At 39.7% G+C, this 19,894-nt stretch overlaps 1 protein-coding gene across 1 annotated transcript in view; it reads left to right on the plus strand.

The window, feature by feature from the left end:
- Positions 1–362: 362 nt before the first annotated feature.
- Positions 363–19,894, plus strand: part of GXYLT2 (glucoside xylosyltransferase 2) — a 114,219-nt gene continuing 94,687 nt past the window's right edge. The window contains exon 1 of the mRNA XM_074313296.2: positions 363–795. Within this exon, the coding sequence (XP_074169397.1) occupies positions 521–795 (275 nt within the window). The 5' untranslated portion in view covers positions 363–520. The remainder of the gene's footprint in view (positions 796–19,894) is intronic.

A 19,894-nucleotide genomic window follows, 5' to 3' on the forward strand; every position in this document is an offset into this window, starting at 1 on the left:
CTTGGGTAGATGGATAGAACTAAATAACGGGGGGGAAATGCATGGAATAATGAGGGAATCAGGTGGAAGAGTGGATGGAAATAGGAGGGCAAGAGAATGAGTGAATGAATGAGCAAGTAAATGAGGGAATGGGATGAGAGGGAAGGAGTGATGGAGGGAATGAATGAATGAATGAATGAATGAATGAATGAATGAAGAGGTTTTAAGGCCGCACTACCTGAAACCCTAGCGCCTGGAGGTTGGCGGGTGGGGGGACGGGCGGCTACTCCACACAGTACGGTAGGCGCGGGCCACTCCTCCTCCAGCCCTACTCGCGCCTCCTCTTCTCCCACCTCCTCTTTCTTCTCCTCCTTCTCCGCGGTCGCCCGCCCTCCCGCCACCCAGACCCCAGTCCCGGGCCGGCGAGCGGAGAAGGCACCCGCTGCGCGCTGTGGCGCTCGCCCCGCCGCCGCCGCCGCCCTGCGCGCCGCGATGCGTAGACTGGCCGCGCTGCCCGGGGCCGCCGCTGCCGCGCCGCACCATGAAGCTCCGCAGTAAGGCGACTGCGTTGCTCCTGCTCGCGCTGGTCACGCTGCTGCTCGTGCTGCTGACCCTGCGCACTGGCCGCGCCGAGCCCCCAGCGCCACTTGCGCGCCCCGCGTCAGCCCCGCAGCGCCATCCCACGCGGGTCCCCGTGCGCCTCCTGGGCCCGGGCGCCTTCCCGGGGGCGGGGCGGGGCGTTCAGAGGCGCCGGCCACCGCGCCCGCGCCCGCGAGCTGGCCGCTGGGGCGCGGCGAGCCTGGAAAAGTTGGCGAGGTGAGTCGTGGCAGCCCCAGAGTCCCGTCTGGGGACCCGGGTCTCACTCTCTCCGCTCGTGCCAAGTCCAAGGGACGCTTTGGGCTGGAGGAACAGAATCCAAATTCACCCACGAGCTGCCCACTTGTGTTTCTTACTCCGCTAGAAATGAAGATCCAACTTCGTGTCGTCCTCCTGATTATTTGCAATGCTGATAATTAAGTACATTTTTGAAAGAGAAGTATCAGGCAAAGTGGTTTGTATGTTACATTTTTTTAACTGTCAAGGCAAGGCATATTTTTGTATTCTTGCAAACGTGCGCCCTCGTTTAATTTTTCAACAGCTATCACAATGCAAGAATGCTTTATCTAATTCTCATGTTTCACTGGAGAATTTTTATCAAAAACGTAGATCTGATTGAGTTGGAAAAGTTAGATGTTTACCAAAGACTGGTTGCCTGTCATTGAACCTCGAATCACCCTGTGCTTAGAACAGAAGAGGCAGTCGACCTATCTACGTTTATTAAAAAGTTTTCTCCTTGAAAGGAGTGATGCGTAGCACGGAAAAGACACAGTGGAGGTTTCCCTGTTTCTCGTTCTGGTTCAGACTCAAGAACAGTTAGAGTCCTGTAGAGAAAACAGCTAACGTTCGACGTTATGTTTGATATTCTCTTTCTCTACGCAAAGCTTAATGCCACAGCTTTTTGCCAGAGCGTTTTATCTTTGTCCTTTGCGTTGCTGGAACGCCCGCAGGTTAGGGATTTGCGTTCATTTCATCTGTGGTGGAGAGCTTTTTAACAATCCCCTTGTCTTGTAGCCATTGTGTTTCCTCTTCCCGTTTGAAGCTGTAGATGTTTCTAACTGCCATTGCAAGGTCCGCGTTTGCTGGGTTTCTTAATAATTTGAAATGAGTTGAAGAATTCTTTTTGAGCGTGATAACTAAATGTGTTTTGGCGCTTTTATTGTAACTAAAAAAAGAAACCTCAAGAAGTAGCTGTATCAGCTTTTGTTTCTCTTCTCCCTCAATAAATGTACAGGTGGGTACTGACAAATTTTCAGGGGGAAAAACAATGATATATAGAATTGCTTTTAAGTATTATATTTATAACCACTTACAGCCCCTTATGAATATATATGCTCTTTAAAATAAGGATTTTTCTGTTAAGAACTTAATGGGATTTTCCTTCCTATATACTGAAGTATCTTGTAATGGATTATATTACAGTTCAACTGCAGGCTTACTGAGATTTGTAAGTTGATGGGAAAAATTAACTTACAAATAAGTTAATAACTGACATCATTTGACATAGTGCTAACAGCAGTACATAAAAATAGTAATTGTTAACACTTTATATTAACTTCGTCTGTCATCTGCACCATAACCCTGTGATAGTGGTTCTCAAATTGTGTCCTTTAACCAGCAGCACCAGTGTCACCTGGGGCCTTGTTAGAAATGCAGATTCTCAGGCACCACCCCAGACCACTAAATTAGAAACTTTAGGGGTAAGGTCAGTTGTCTGTGTTTTAACAAGCCCTCAATTGTTCCTAACACACACCCAAGTTTGAGAGCCTGCTCTGTGGAGTAAACACTAATGTTATCGCCATTTTACAGATGAGGAAAGCAAAGCACAGGATTTAGCAGTTTGTCCAAGGTTCACAAATAATATGTGGTAGACAGGGATAAAGACCCAGCCAGGCCCAGGCTGAGCTCTTACCTGCTATGTTGATGTCATACACTAGTCTTGCCTGCATTGCATAATTTTTCTGAGATTTTTTTCTGAATAAACATCATAGATGTTTGCAACTGTCTCATTCTTCAAGGTGTTGGGAACATCGGGAACATTCTTGTCTCTTAATTGGCTCTGACTAGGAAGAGACCATGAATAGAATCCAAATGGATGGTTTAGGGAAGGACTATTTCCATGAGCAGCAGTACCACTGAAAGCCATTTTTCTTTTGAACTTATCTGTTAGATTATCGTAGAAATCATGGCTAACACCATAGGAATAAAGAGCAAAATTTAAAAACTCAGGGAAGAGTGAAAAACAAAAGAGCCATGGGGAAATCTCAAGCTCAAATGCGTAAACATGAAAGCCTAGTGTCCTCTGGAGAAGTTGACATTTTCTGGGACTTATTAGTGTTTCTTTTACTACCTAGACAGAAATGGCAACAGAAGATTCTGAAGCAGTAAGGGAGCAGGAAGAAAGATCTCTGCATGGACTCTCTTATTGCTTTCCTAATCCTGCCTGGGTTAAATTTTTGTGGTTTAGGAGGAATTTTATTTTAGGGAGGAAAAAGAAAGCCTCATGTTTTCAGAAAACGAGTGCTTTAATCTCTTTGCATGGCTAGAATCCAGAAGAGATGAAGGTTCCAGGATCACATTTCTTAGACCTGCGAAATAGTCAGAAGAAATTGGGAGTTGGATTTGACACAGTCCACCCCTGCTGACCATCCGTGGACCAGGCTGCTTTCCTCCCTCAGGGTACTGCTGTCAGTGAAGTTCTGCCACGTCAGCACAGGAAACACAGCACTCTCATTCCACATCTTGTTTTCATTTCGGAGAAGTTTCCAGGGATTTGCCTAGTTAGCAGGCAAACCCGACAATTTTATAACTAGTCATTTGTATGCAATCTATCCTGTGGTAGCCACTCCTCTGTATAAATATAAAGCCAGGAGGTAAGGTCTGAGAGTTCAGGTCAGCGGTGGGATCTGAAAATGGACACCACACTGTAAGCATTCTTCAAGGTGTTGGGAACATTGAACTGTAAGCAGCAGTTCCAGTGCACAAGAGAAATGAAATCTTTCTAGTTTGGGTTATTGGTGATTTATACTTGGCTGGCTTCCAAAAAGAATTTGAGATGACTTAGAGTGAAAAACACATATACAATAAGACCATTGAAATAGTTATAAAAAATAAAAAGACAAAAAGAGGAGGGGGAAATACGCACTGTTTTTCAAAAACTGAGGCCACTATTGTTGAGGATTAAGGGTTAAATTTAGCTCTAAGCTTCCTGGCAGCCCTGTCAAAAAGGGAAGCATGTGGGATGCCTCGTTTTCACTGAATGATAACTGAAGTTGATGAAAAGAGATGATTTGTTTTTCATGGAACTGAATTCTAAAAGGAGAATTTAACTTGGGAATAAACTTCAGACTTTAGAATTCCTCTTTGAGCCAACATATGGAAAAGGGAGTTTAATACAACTGCCAACCCATGCCATGTAAAAAAATGAATTTGGCATCTGGAGTCCAGAGAATTGGATTCTAGTCCCAAAACATTTCATCTTAATTTCCTCATCTGTAAAATGAGTGAATTGATTCAAAAGTTTTCTAAGATCTCTTCTAGCTCTGACATTTGATGATTCTGTGATGAGATCATCAAGTTTAGCTGCAAAATCCCGACAAAGACTATTTATTGTCCAGCTCTTTGTGCTGTCTCTTGCAAAATCACTGTTTCTCATTTATTGGCTCTAGCCTAGAACTCTTATTGGTTACTCAACCTCAGCCCTCTTCTGAACTTTATTCTTTTTCTTCTGTGTTGGCCTGGATATTGCTGTCTTCTCTTAAAATATGGTTTCTAAGGGAGACTTAGGCTACCTCTATGCTCTTTGGTGCTGCTGTGACATTTTATTCCACAATCATTCAGCAAATGTTTATTGCACATATATTCTGGGCCAGGTACTCATTCTACAGTGGTGAATAGAGTTGCTGCCATCCCAGAATTGGGGGCTGGGGAAAAGATGACAATACAGAAACATGTTATACCTGGCAGCCTCCCCCATTGCCCAATGAGAGAAGGTGTGCATACCTGCTCATCAAGAGATAACACTCCCTGCAGTTCGCTCTGGCCTCTGAGATAAGTCTTCTCAGAGGGTCCTAGCTCGAATAAAGGTCTCACTGAAGCGATGCTATCTCTATAGTAAATGGCCAGCTGGGTATTAGCTGATAGACCCAAAGCACATTAAAGGTCTCTAGATCTTGGTGCCATCCATGATATTATGTTCTATGAGTCTTGGCTCTAATCATTCATTCTTGTTGATTGGTCCATGAGTCCTCTCTTTCACCTTCTACATGTACTCATTAGTAAACTCTATGGGTTCTATCTCAAAATATATCTCCACTCCCACCATTCCTACTGCTCCCATGGTTACCACCCATCTCCTAAACACCATCCTTTCACACTTGGACATCTGCAGTAGCCTGTTACCTGGTTTGCATGTTTCCACTCTAACACCCTCGACAGTCCATTTCCCTGCAGCTGTTGGAATAATCTTAAATATGCAGACTACATTAGATCACTTTGATGGTTAAAAGCCCTACAGTGACAGATTTCTCATCACAGAATAAAACCCAATTTCTTAGTATGGCCTTTAAGCCCTCGCCTGATCTCAACCCCGTTTAGTTCTCTGACGTTGATGCCTGCCACTCCCTACTTCACTCACTCCACTTGAGCCATACTGGACTTCAGATACACTGAGATCATTCCTATGGCAGCACTTTTTATTTACTTCCTATGCTGGAATGATCTTTGCCTTACATCTTTGCAACACTAACTCCCTCACTTCTTTTAGGTTTGTGCTTTCAGGTTTTCTCCTCAGAGGGGTCTTCCCAGCTGCCCTAGAAAAACAGAAACTTCTTCACTTTCTACCCTCTTACCCTGTTTAACATATTTTTGTAGCATTTATTATTATGTGACATTGTATTTTATTTGCTTCTCCCCCCCCATGTACACATACTTCATGTACATGCTAGAAGAGATGATCTCATAGTAGGTCCTCAATGCATATTTGTTGACTGAACTGGTGAATGAAGCAGTGTTCACCGGTGCCAGCACTGCTGACTTCACTTACATGATTCAATTACATGTTATTTAATAATATTGAAAACAAGTGAGAATCTTTAATAAAACATCCTTAAAAGAGAGAATGCGTATTTTCTTTTTAATAGATTTTAATTTTTAGAACAGTTTAAGATTTATAGAAAAATTGAAAAAGCAGTGCAGAGAGTATCCCTACTCCCCGCACCCAGTTCCTTCTATTATTAAAATCTTACACTAGTACGATACATTTGTTATAATTAATGAACTAATATTAACATTATTACCAATGCTTAGTTTATTTAGATTTCCTTAGTTTTTACCTAATGTTCTTCTATTGCAGGATCCCAGCCAGGATACCACATTACATTTAGTTGTCTTGTTTCCTTAGTCTCCTCCTGGCTGTGGCCATTTCTCAAAGTTTCCTTGTTTTTGATGACCTTGGGAGTTTGGAATATCACTAGTCAGATCTTTTGTAGGATGCCGCACCATTGGAATGTGACTGATGTTTTATTCATGATAATACTGGGGTTATGGATTAATGGGAGGAAACCATATAGGCAGAGTGCCATTTTCATCACATTGTATCAAGTATATATCAACATGATTAGGACTGCTAATATTGGCCTTAGTCACCTGGCTGAAATAGTGTCAGGTCTCCCCATTGTAAACTTACTCTTTGTCCCCCTCTCCATACTTTGGAAGGAAGTTACTGTGCACAGCGCACACGTAAGGATTGGGGAGTTATGCTTTCCCTCCTTGAGGATGGAGTATCTCTATAAATTATTTGAAATTCTTCTGCATGGAAAATTTGATTATGCTCCACCATTTATTATTTTTTTAGTCATTATATCAGTATGAACCTATAGATAGTTATTTCATACTTTGAGTTACAATCCAATATGACTTTATTTTGTTTCTGAAATTGTTTCAGTTTTGGCCATCAGGAGCTCTTTCAGTTCATATCTATGCTCCTTTCACATACCCCCATCAATGTGTTTTGGTTTTTGTTTTCATTTTTGTTTTTTGAGCCCTTCTTTACTGTCTGGCACTCCAAGATGCTCCAGCTTCATCTTGTATTTCTTTAAGAAGCCCTGCTTCCTCTTGTTGGCAATGGTGTAGGGACCGTGGTCTGGGCACTCAGCATGCTTGTTGCTATTGGGGTGTCATTTTATTTTTTTAGTTCCTCACAGCTGACAGAGCAAAACATATGTGTCTATACTAACTTGTGTATGTTAACAGATCTCTCTGGGAGCAGTTTTCAGAAATTCATAATGTGAAATAAATCAAGTGCTAGGGAAGATTTGCAGAGGAATGTAAAATGAATTCCACCTTTAATAAAAGTCTCTTATTTTCTTTTTCAAAAGAATATTTAAAATGGTGGTAAAATATATAGTATAACATAAATTTTTTTCTTATTTTCTTACAGAGAATTATAACATGGAGAGAAATATTTCCAAGGAAAACAAATCTGTTTTCAAATTTTCTTCCAAAAAACCTCACCTGTGAATTTTTTATGGGGATAAGTGTCAATATGGCCAACAGATCTATAAATAAGAGTATTTCCACGTGTAACCATTTCTAACTATGTTAAGCTAAACATGGGTTCATACCGATGTCTCCAACTCGAATCAGTTATGACATGGATCATTCTAGCTCCCTTCACTTGCTTACCTGGGAGAGGGAATGTTTTTATTTCCCAGAAACCCCAGCTAAAGTTTCCTTTCATCTCATTTGCTTTGGTTGGTTTAAATGCCTATAGTATGGAGGAGGGAAAAGGAAGAAGTGGAGGGGTGAGATAGAACCAGCTAAACTGACTTAAACCATGCAAGGCCCACCCCTTGAATTAGGGATGAGGCCAAGACCACCCAAGATTAGAAATAGTAAAGGGCAAACTGTTTCTAGTGGCTGATACTATAAGGTCTGAAACTGAGGAATTGGCAGCCGCATTTCTGCTATGTGGAGAGAGTTGGTCTACATCGAGGGTACATGAACCCAAGGTGATGGGGAAAGATGACAAGCAATGCAGAGTGACCGATGTGGGGAGCAAGTCCTAATGTCATTCCCAAGGCCAGCTTCTACTCTTCGCTGGCTGTGCTCTTTCATCCCTTTCCTAGATTCCACGAACTGAGTTTCTGTCACTCACCACCAAAGAGTCCTGACTTATTTGGATACGTAGCATCTGCTTTTAGCACTTTCACTAAATTCAGTAAATAATGGCCATATTGACACTTATCCCCATAAAAATTCACAGGTGAGGTTTTTTGGAAGAAAATTTGAAAACAGATTTGTTTCCTTGGAAATATTTTCTCTCCATGTTATAATTCTCTGTAAGAAAATAAAAAAATTTATGTTATACTATATATTTTACCATCATTTAAAATATTTTTTTGAAAAAGAAAATAAGAGACTTTTGTTAAAGGTGGAATTCATTTTACATTCCTCTGCAAATCTTCCCTAGCACTTGATTTATTTCACATTATGAATTTCTGAAAACTGCTCCCGGAGAGAGGTGTTTCTTGACTTGCTACCTTTATTGAGTCTATGATTTTGTTTCAGCAAAGAGTGACTTTGGTACATTTGAAGATGACCTTTTGATGCCCTCCCAAGCCTCTCCCCTCAACCTCTTTTAGCAACACAAAAGACTGTAATCCTCTAATGGAAATTCATCACAGTACAATTTAGAATCCAAGCTTTACAGAAGTAGGAGACAAGAGAGAACACATACTCCAAAATATGACTCCCTTTCATGGGGGAGGAAACTGAGGTTCAAGGAGGTAAAATAATAAAAATGCATGTAAAGCACTTAGCACAAGATGGAGCCACGGTGGTGGCTCAGCAAATGATTTGCATTTCTCAGTACTGCTAGTGTCCACTGTTGCTTTGTTATTTAGCAACTGAATTGTAACTAGACTCAGTTAACTAGCTATGTGGCTTTGAATTAGTCCTCCTCAGCAAATCTTAGCTTTCTCATAAGTTCAAAGATGAAATAAAATAATGCAGGTAAAATGCTGGCCCAGTATGTATCACACAAGAAACTCGCAGCAAATGTTAGCCAGGTCTAAGATGCAGATTCAGGCAATCTCTTCTTGGGTTATGACTTGAGGAAATCAAGACCAGGCTTCCATATATAATAAATAATACTCCAACCCCAATCTCCTGGCCCACAGTAAGAGCTGAAGGAGTTGATGAGGCAGGACCCTTTTCACTGCATCTTAGGGAGTTGGGCTGTTGTTCTGGAGAGTTTCAAACTTGGAAATCTTGCTATCTGTACTTTTGATGTCTGCTCAAGCACATTGAGTTATTGGTTTCAGCTTAAAAAAGCAGAGGGTGAGTGAAGAGTTTGTGGGAATTAGGCGGTGTTCTCAGAGAAACAAAATACAGAATTTTGTCCACAGAGACTGCTATTCAGGGGCCCTCATCTCTGGTTGGGTTTGAAAATGTGCTGCATTTTTCTCTTCCGAGTTTTGTGAGAATTACAAGGACCCCAGTTGTCTGATCACTGGCCCCAAAGTAACAAGCCTTGATGTTCAAGTATCAGAATTTATTACTCAGGGAAAATGGATTATTGGAAACTGGTGTTTCAGAAGAAACTTCTAGAAAAATTTAAAAAGTGTACAAAAACTTCAAATCTGGTTTGCAATAAGATAAAATATCGATACGTAAATTAACAAGTGCTTTTTGATGCTCTTCCTAGCTTGATTTTGGCATGGATATAAAATATTTAGAGAAAAATGAAAGCTTCTGATACATTTCAAGTTAGAATTTAATAATGATGATAAATAATATTTAATGGCAACTTAAAATATGCCAGGTATGGTGTGAAGCACTGCACTGCATTATTTCATTTAATCTTCATAACAGCCTAAGGGTCAGAACTCTCAGTTGCAAGTGATAGAATCTCAGCTCATAAGTTTATGTCACTTAATCATAAAAGGGGCTTTACTGGCTCATAAAACTGTCAAATGCAAAGAAGATAAAGCTTCTATTACAGGTGTATCCAGGATTTCTAACCATCTTGCCTCCATATTTTAGCTGTGCTTCCTTCTGTGTAGATACACTCTCAGATGAGTTTTCTCCAGGTAATAGTTCCAACAGACTGGACTTGCGTCCTCCTCCTTTAGTAACCGCCAAGGGAGAAGCTTCATCCTGCCAGGGCTGCTCTATTGACCTGACTTGTATCACATGCATATCCAGTCACTCATGGCCACACTGGGGGAGGATAATTCAACCCCTCCACACCTTACAGACTGAGAACGGAAGAGGGATGGTTTTCCCCAAAGAAAACTAAGTTGCTTTTACCAGAAACTCCTGGAAATGGATACTAGTAAGAAACACCAAAATAGAAAGCTATAATCAATATGTCCATTTCACATATGGGGAAACTGAGGGTTACCGGTGGTTAAAGCATTTGCCCAAGATGGGACAGCCAGTGACAGACCTAGAATTTGAAGTCAGGTCCATGTGTTTCCAGAGCCAAATTGCTAACAACAAATGCTGTACTTGGGAACAATTCTTGAAATTTGAACCATTTGATTGCTTTCTAGAAGCAGAAGATTCTAGAAGAAGATTTTGAAGAAGATTCCTTTGATAAAATCTCTCTTTTGTACTTGTACATTGTTCATAAATGTAAGGGAAAAATAGGTTATAAAAATTATCCCTTTTTTAAAAGTTTTTTTTTAAATCTGTTACATATTTATATACACATACCCACATGTATTGTGTACAACTCTGGAAGAGAAAACCAGTATACCAAAATGTTAATGGTAGCTATGGAATTGGCATTATGGGTGCTCCCCTTTTCTTGTCTGTATTTTAAATTTTGTCTATGATAAATGTATGCATTACTTGTACAACTTATAAAACCAGTTTTATAAGTTGTACAAGTATAAAGTATATCATGTATCATAAAAATCAAAAAGTCCTTATTGACCTGAGGCATAGGAGCACGGAAATTAGTTGGGGAGACAAGTTTTCTTCCCTTTAAGTTGGTAAGTCTTCTTCATCCTCTTTTTTTTTTTTTGGAAAATGAGCTAGAAGTGCCCATTTGCAGAATATATAATCCTCATTCTTCTCCCCTATATGTCACCAGCCCATTTATTTCAAACTATCACTGCTAGTTCATATTTTAAAATCTCAATAATATCTTAATTTGAAAAGAAGAAGGAGATGGAGAAATAGAATCTTCTGTGTCAGGAACAATTGTAATGGGAGAAATGAAATGAGAATTAGTCCAGGCAGAAACTATAGAGTTTCCAAGGGGTAACTATAGAATATAGTTTATAGAATTATAAACACTATTGTGTGTGTCCTGAGCTAATGGCAAATGGATGGATTACAGAAGTAGAGTTGGTGAAGGTGTGCTTTGAGCGTCATGCCCAGGGAGGCTGTGAGTCAGAGGTTGAAATCAATCCATACTTGGATCACTGAGCCAGCAGCCATGAGTACAGATAAAGAGCCCATCTGCCTAGAAGAGGTTCCTTTTCCAACTCACTTGTGTGTGGCCCCAAATATAGCATAATGATTAAAAGCAGGGCTCTTAAGTCCAGCCCCCTGGGTTTGAATCCTTGCTTTGCCCCTTGCTATTCATAAAACATATGTCGGTATACAGTGACATCTAAAAGAAGACACACAAACACACATAGACTCAGATAAAATTACCAACTTTAGATATTGAACACTTACTGTGTATTAGACCTAGACTTTGTTTAGGAACACGTAACCCATGTTTCAAATATGATCCAAACTAAATACATACTATTCATAATTGAACATACTTATCAAATAATTGTATTAAGCACCTCTCCCTTTTCAGTTTTTTGGCACTATGTTGACACCATTCATATAATACCATGACTTCAAGGCAAATGTCAGCTTTTCTGTCTATCTTGAAAGACTCGTGATACTTGATTTAACTCCAAACCATGGGTCATTAAAAGTGATTTAACTGTTAACACAGTGTAATGTCTGGGTATGTAAGTGAAGGCTCTACTCATAGCTTCAGTGGGGAAAGTTTTTGTCAGGGTATTAATGTGTTCCCAAATCTGTGGTTTGCAGGGAATTTTATTAGTGGCTCTCACTTCCCACACTTCACATGGGTATAATTACTTATCACCAGAGTCTCCTTCTAAGGGATGTATCAAGGTGTTTCTACTTCCTAAACTGCCACTCTGGTCTCATTTGTGGACCTTCTCCATGTTCAAATAGCTAAGATTTCATCTTGTAAAAGATTTCACTCAGGTGGGGGATTCTGGTAATCTATAATTCCCCCAAGGTGAGCATAATCAACTTCTTAAAATTAATCTTCTACCATTTCCCCCAAATATTTCTGCATTTCCTTCCCTATTACAACTAGTTACCAACAACATTGTCTAAGGCTGTATTTTAAATTACTGAAATTTTCTTCAAACTTATACTGCCTGCCTGTATTCCAGCATCAGATATACCTGAGTTCACTTAGCTTGTCAGTTAAGGAGAAGCACTGATAAGAGAGGCAGCAGGAGATGGCAGAAAAGAGGGTCAGAGTAGAACCAATTACTTGCTTTAATAATTCAGTGTGTTTTGCAGTAATAGGCTTAAAGTAAATAGCACTACACATAAATGCCACATTTCATTATTTATGTACTCCAGAAACTGAGGTTTAATTAAGTCACATGTTTGAGACTTCTAAGCCATTAAGCCTTGGGCAGCATTGGAGGTGGTGAAGCTGCTTTTCCCTCTGAGCCTCCACTGTTATTCTGAATATTATTTTTCATGTGTATGGGGTAAGCTTGAGCCAGGACAATTGGGGCAGAGTTTACCAAAAGAGTCATTTTCATATCACCATTAGCATTCTTATAATGTGACTACACTATGGTTGCTAACTTAAAAGAAAAAAATTTTTTTGGATTTCCATTCAAGATGACAGAGTAGGGAAGTGCTGTGCTCACCTCCTCCAGTGAGCACATCAAAATTACAACTAAGTTGTAGAATGATCATCCTGAGAACCATCTGAAGACTAGCTGAACACAAGTCCTATAACTAAGGATGTAAAGAAGAAGCCACTTGGCAACTGGTAGGCGGGGTGGAGATGCAAAATGGGCTGGCCCCATACACACACGTGGTGGTTGAGATTCAGGAGGGAAATCTCAATGGCAGAGATCCTGCCTGAGGAGCAAGGGCTCCTCAGCCTGGAGCATAAGTGCTGGGAAGAGAAGCCCCCGCAACTTCAGCTGTGAAAAATGAGCAGGGATTCCAATGGCCCGGGTGAGACAGAGGGCTGGTAAAAACCCAGGTGTCCTCTTAACGGGATGATGCACAGACTTGCTTGATTGCAGGCACTCACAGTGGTCTCCAGCAGTGGGCCAGTGGCTTGGGAGGGCCCAGAGACATACAGGGAGAGACTGACTTGTGTGGCTTCAGTGCAAGGACTGAAGCCACAGCCACCATTGTCCCTATGTTAAGCCCTCACCCCACACAGCCAAATCTGAATCTGTATTGGCCTGGTGAACTTCGCTCACCCCACCCTTGTGAGTCCCTTGGACCCTGCTGTACCCAACTCAAGCACCGCCTGAGGCTTTCCTAGGGGCAGGCAGCTGGCGTGGCCCACACTTCAGTCTTCTGGAGAACTATTTGAGGTCCACAGGCCACAAGTGGGCTGCAGCTGGCCTCAGTGTTCTCAGTGCCTTTTGATGAGTGGACCAGGATCAGCATTAGCGTGATTCTGAATCTGCATTAACCTGGTGAATAACACTTGACCCACTCTTAGTGACTCCCTAAGACCCCCAACTCACCCAACTCACATACTGCCTGAGACTCTTTCAGTGACTGAATCCTTAGGTCAGGTGGCAGCAGGCCTCAGGATGCCCTAGGTCTTTTGTTGAGCTCCTCCAGGCTAGGTATTAGTGGCAGCCAGCCTCTCCCACGTACCTCCAGTTCCAACACACAGGTTAACTCAACAGGTTAACACAAATTAACTCACAGGTTAATTTGGCTGGTCACAGGCAGCTGACCTTGGCTTGTACTGGTACCCCTCCAAGAGGTCCCAGAACCAACATATCCAGTGGCCAGCTTCAGAGAACCATTTGATTAACCCCACAAGCAGCAGAGCCCGCTGGGGCAAGTCCTTTCCATAAGATCAGCTCCCTCACAGCACTTTGTATGTTGTGGTAGTGGCCAGTCCTCACAGTCAGTCAGTCTGAAGGTCAGTCCTACCCACTGACATGCCAACAGCAATAGAGGCTCAACTGCAACAGGAGGACACACAACCCACCCAAGCGACACTCCTGGAGCACCCAGCTCAGGTGACAACGGAGACTGCAGCACTGGGCCCCAAAGGACACCTACCACAGAAGGCCACCCTGCGTAGACATGGAGGCATAGCAGATCTACCGGATACATAGAAAGAGACACAGAAAGGGAACGAAAATGAGAAAACAAAAAAAAAACACATGTCTTAAATGAAAGAACAGGAGAAAACTCCTTTCCCCCAAATAATAATTGAAGCGCCTACAAGCCATCTACCAAACACTGGTTATAAGCATGCTCAAGGAATATAGTGAGAACTTCAAAAAAGAGATAGCAAGCATAAAAATGTAAAAACCATCAAAAAGAACCAGTCCAAAATGAAAAATACAATAACTGAAATGAAAAATACACTGGAAGGAATCAACAGCAAATTAGATGAAGCAGAAGATTGAATCAGCAACTTGGAAGACAAGGTAGCAGAAAACACTGAATCAGAACAGTAAAAAAAAAAAAAAGAAGAAGAAGAAGAAAGAAAAAGAAAATTAGCATAGTTTAAGGGACCTCTGGGACAACATCAAGCAAAACAACATTTGTATCATAGGGGTCCACAAGGAGAAGAGAAAGAGTAAGGGATTGAGAACCTATTTAAAGAAATAACTGAAAACTTTCCTGACCTGGAAAAGGAGATAGACACACAAATCCAAGAAGTGAAGAGATTCCCAAACAAGATGAACCCAAAGAGGCCTACACCAAGACACATCATAATTAAAATGACAAAGTTTAAAGACAAAGAGAGAATCTTAAAAGTAGCAAGAGAAAAGCAGTTAGTTATCTACAAAGGAACTGCCATAAGACAGTCAGCTGATTTCACATTAGAAACTTTTCAGGCCAGAAGATATTGGCATGAAATATTCAAAGTGATGAAATGCAAGGATCCACAACCAAAACTACTCTGCCCAGCAAGACTATACTTTACAATTAAAGGAGAGATAAAAAGCTTCCCAGACAAGAAAAAGTTAAAGGAGTTCATTGCCACCAAACAAGTATTACAAAAAATGTTAAAGGGATCAATCTAACAAGAGGATATAACCCTTGAAAACATTTAGGTGCCCAACATAGGAACACGTAAATAAAGCAAATATTGCAGGACATAAAGGGAGAGATTGACAGTAGTACAGTCATAGTAGGGGACTTAAACAACACAATGACATGAATGGATAGATCATCCAGACAGGAAATCAACAAGGAAATGGTGGCCTTAAGTGATACATTAGACCAAATGGTTTTAGAACAGATATTTTGATATTTTTAGAGCATTTCACCCAAATGCAGCAGAATATACATTCTTTTCAAGTACACATGGAACATTTTCCAGGATAGACCACATGTAAGGCCACAAAACAAGCCTCAATAAATTTAAGAAGATTGAAATCATATCAAGTTTCTTCTCCGACTACAGTGGTATGAAACTGAAAATCAATTAGAAGAAAAAACTGGAAAACACACAAACACATGGATGCTAAAAAACATGCTACTAAACAATGAATGGGTTAACAATGAAATCAAGGAAAAAAATCAAAAGATACCTTGAAACAAATTAAAATGAAAACACAATGACCCAAAATCTATGGGACACAGTGAAAGTAGTCCTAAGAGGGAAATTCATAGCAATATAGACCTACTTCAGGAAACAAGAAAAATCTTAAACAATCTAACCTTATACCTAAAGGAACTAGAAAGAGAACAACAAACAAAGACTCAAGTGAGTAGAAGGAAGGAAATAAAAAAGATCAGACTGGAAATAAACAAAATAGAGTAAAAAAAAATGTTAAAAATCAATGAAAACAAGACTTGATTCTTTGAAAAGCTAAACAAAATTGATAAACATTTAACCAGACTCATCAAGAATAAAAGAGAGAGGAGCCCAATAAATAAAATCAGAAATGACAATGGAGAAGTGACAACTAACACCACAGAAATACAAAGGGTTATCCGAAAAAATCATGAACAATTATATGCCAACAAATTGGATAATCTGGAAGAAATGGATAGATTCCTAGAAACATACAATCTTCCAACACTAAATCAAGAGGAAACAAAAAATCTCAACAGACCAATTACTACTAACAAATTGGAATCAGTAATCAAAAAAACTCTCAACAAATAAAAATTCTGGACTAGATGGCTTCACAGGTGAATTCATACATTCAAAGAAGAATTAACACCTACCCTTCTCAAACTGTTCTAAAATATTAAAGAGGAGGGAAGGCACCTAACTCCTTTTATGAGCATTACCCTGATTCCAAAACTAGACAAAGGCATTACAAAGAAAGAAAATTATAGGCTGATATCCCTGATGAACATACATTCATATCCCTCAACAAAAGATTAGTAAACAGAATTCGGCAATACATTAAAAAGATCATATGCCATGATCAAGTTGGATTTATTCCTGGGATGCAAGTTTGATTCAATATCCACAAATCAATTAACATAATACACCACATAAAAATGAAGGATAAAAATCATTTTATTTTATCAACAGATGCAGAAAAAAAAGTCATTTGACAAAATCCAGCATCATTTATGATAAAAACTCTCGGCAAAGCTTTTAGAACTGGTCAATGAATTTTTAAAAAGTAGCAGGATACAAACTTAATATTCAGAAATCACTTGCATTTTTATTGTATATAGAGTAAAACGGTGATCCAGTTTTTGGTGGATTTTTTTTTTGCATGTATGAAGTCTGACAATTATGATTGTGAACTCATCCTAGAAAAAGTGCTGCATACCTCATATCACTATGGTCACCTTCAAGGTACTCCTCTTGGGAAGCTATGCACCAATACCAGTGCTTAGTCCACCCTTCAAAGCAATTTTGGAACTCTTTTTCCAGAATGGCCATCATAACTTTCATCGTATTTCCTTGATGTCCTGAATGTCATCAAACTGTCTCTCTTTCAATATTTCCTTCATCTTCAGGTAAAGAAAGAAGTCACTGGGAGCCAGATCAGGTGAGTAGGTACATTGGTACAGACTCATAGTGAATAATCCCTGTTTTGAATATTAATTTTGTATCCTGCTACTTTACTGTAGTCATTTTTCAGTTCTAATAGTTGTGTGTGTGTGTGTGTGTGTGTGTGTAATCTTTTGAGTTTCTCAATGTAATGTCATCTGCAAATACTGACAATTTTACTTCTTCCTTTCCAATTGGGATGCCTTTTGTTGTGCTTCTCTGATTGCTGTGTCTAGGACTCCAACGCTCTGTTGAATAAACGTGGTGGTAGTGGACATCCTTGTCTTGTTCTTGATCTTAACGAAATGCTTCTAGCTTTTCTGCGTTGCATATGATGTTAGCTGTGGGTTTGTCACATATGGCCTTTATTATGCTGAGAGATGTTTCCTGTATTTCCACTTTGCTGAGAGTTTTTATCATAAACAGATGCTGGATTTTTCTGCATCTATTGATATGATCATCTGGTTTTTATCTTTCATTTTGTTTATTTGTAGTATCACATTAACTGATTTGTGGATATTGTACCAACCTTGCTTCCCAGCAAAAAATCCCATTTGATAATAGTGTATGATCTTTTTAATGTATTGCTGAATTCTGTTCATTAATATTTTCTGGAGGATTTTTGCATGTATGTTCAGCAGAAATATTGGCCTATAATTTTCTTTCTTTGTAGGGTCTTTTGTTTTGGAATCAGGATAATGGTGGTCTTACTGAATGAGCTTGACAGCTTTTTCTCCACTTGACTTTTTTGGAATAGTTTGAGAAGAATACATGTTAATTCTTTGAGTGTTTGGTAATATTCACTGTGAAGCCATTTGGTCCAGAACTTTCATTTGTTGGGAGTTTCAAAAAAGTTTTTTTAATCTATCCATGTTATAAACTTAATTTATCTATCTATCATCTATCTATCTATCTATCTATCTATCTATCTATCTATCTATCTATCTAATCTATCTACAGCCTTATTCCCATATAATTCAAATACCCTTTAAATGTGTGCAATGCAGTGACTTTTAATTTATTCACATAGTTGTGCTTCCGTCACCAGTAACTAATTTCAGAATATTTTTATCACCCCCAAAATAAACCTTCTACCCATTAAGCAGTCACTCCGCATTTGCCAATTTCCTTAGCCCCTGGTAACCACTAATCTGCTTTATGTCACTATGGATTTTCCTATTCTGGACATAGAATACATAGAATATTCTATGTTCATATACACAGAATAATAAAATATGTGGTCTTTTGCATTTTCACAAAGTTCACAGTTCACTTTTAAAGGTTCATCCATTTTGTATCATGTGTCAGTACTTGATTCCTTTTTATTGCCAATAATATTCCATTGTATGGATAGACCACATTTTATTTATCCATTCATCAGCTTATGGCATTTGGGTTGGACTTTTTGGTTATTGTGAATAAGGCTGTTATGAACATTTGTGTACAAGTTTTTGTGTGGACATATGTTTTCATTTTTCTGGTATATACTTAGGAGTGGAATTGTTGGGTCATGGCAGTTTTATATTTAACCTTTTGAGGAACTGCTAAACTGTTTTCCAAAGTGGCTTCATCATTTTATAATCACACCAGCAATATAAGTGGAGAAATTTTATATCACCTCCATAAATTGTCGGCACTAACACAAATAGAAGGTAATTGTCAAATCAGACACTGAGAAAACTAAACAGTGTTGTTCATTACATGCTACTCTTGTCTACTGAAGGTTCTATATCTTAAGTCTGCTGTCTTTTTAGTTGAAAGAGAGGACTAGGTAACGTTAGAAATGTGCTGAAGACATAGTAACACCAAGCTGAGACGTTTTTATTGATATCGTTGAAAAAGAACTTTCTTACTATTAGACTCTATGTTATTTGATGTAGTTTCTAAATGATAACTACAACCTATGCATCACCCCCTTTGGGACACATTGAATCTGGAGGCATGTGTGCCATATGCAAGCCTGTTTCATCTTGTTTCAGACGTCAGCTGCATGTTTACATCATACAAGTAACTCACAGGCTACTGTGGTAGTGTTTATTGTGTTTATTGTTTTTCTTTCATGGTCAGGTGTTTTTTGAGAACCTGTCAAAATGACTACATTCTTGATAGGATAATAGCTATTAACCCATTAATTTCATTTCTGGAATGTAGACTAAGCAAATAATGCAAAAGAAGAAAAATATATTATTGGCAACACATGTTTAGTGCAAGACTTATATTTTTAATAGAAAAATGTACATTGTGTATTTTATTCTGATCAGTTTTTTTAAAGATAGAGATTTTGTTTATTTACATTATCTTATGTCGCTTGTATATAATGTTGTGTACTTGATATAGATTACAATGAATGGATTTGTAATCATGAGCAGAGTCAAATTTTTGGAAGGAAATAGGCAAAGACCATGACAGAGAATGAAATGAGGGTGTTCCTTTGATGAGTTGATCAGGGAAGACCATTCTACTGTCCAAAACAGAAGGAGGTGGCTATGCAAAGAACTAGGGAAGAACATGTCAGATGGGGGACACAGTTTGTGTAAAGGTCCAGGAAATGAGCACAACACTGGGTGTCTCGGGTAGAAAAAAGGACAAGGTGGTGGATGTGGAGGTCACAATGTGAAGGGTCAGAATGCTGGAAGCATCTTCTAAATACTAGTTGAAGTCCCCAAGAATGAGGACAGGGTTGGAGTGGGTTGGAATACTGTGAGGGAGGAGCTAAACTCTCCAGTGAATGAAGAGGAAGAACCAGGAAGCTGAGAAGTGACACAACAAGAACAGGGAGAAGGCAGAATAGTTTCATCCACAGACTTCACACTGAAGATGTGTTCCATGTCTGGGTATGGCAGTGAAGAGCAAGAAGGACACCAGCTCCATCTGCTGCCCTGAGGCTCCTGGGGCAGAAGAGGAAGAATAGCCTCCATTTGGGGATCTTCGGGGTAGGTGGTGTCCTCACCAAGCAGCCATATTTTCATTAAGGCAAGAGCTAAGGAGAATACCCTGAGAAAAGGCTGAGGGAATGGGGGAAGTGCTGAGGGAATGGGGGAAGTGTTTGGGAGAGAAAAGGGAGGT

The sequence above is a fragment of the Rhinolophus sinicus genome, chromosome 5 (assembly GCF_057876585.1).
Source record: "Rhinolophus sinicus isolate RSI-liver-muscle chromosome 5, RSI-T2T, whole genome shotgun sequence".
Classification (NCBI taxonomy): Eukaryota; Metazoa; Chordata; class Mammalia; order Chiroptera; family Rhinolophidae; genus Rhinolophus; species Rhinolophus sinicus.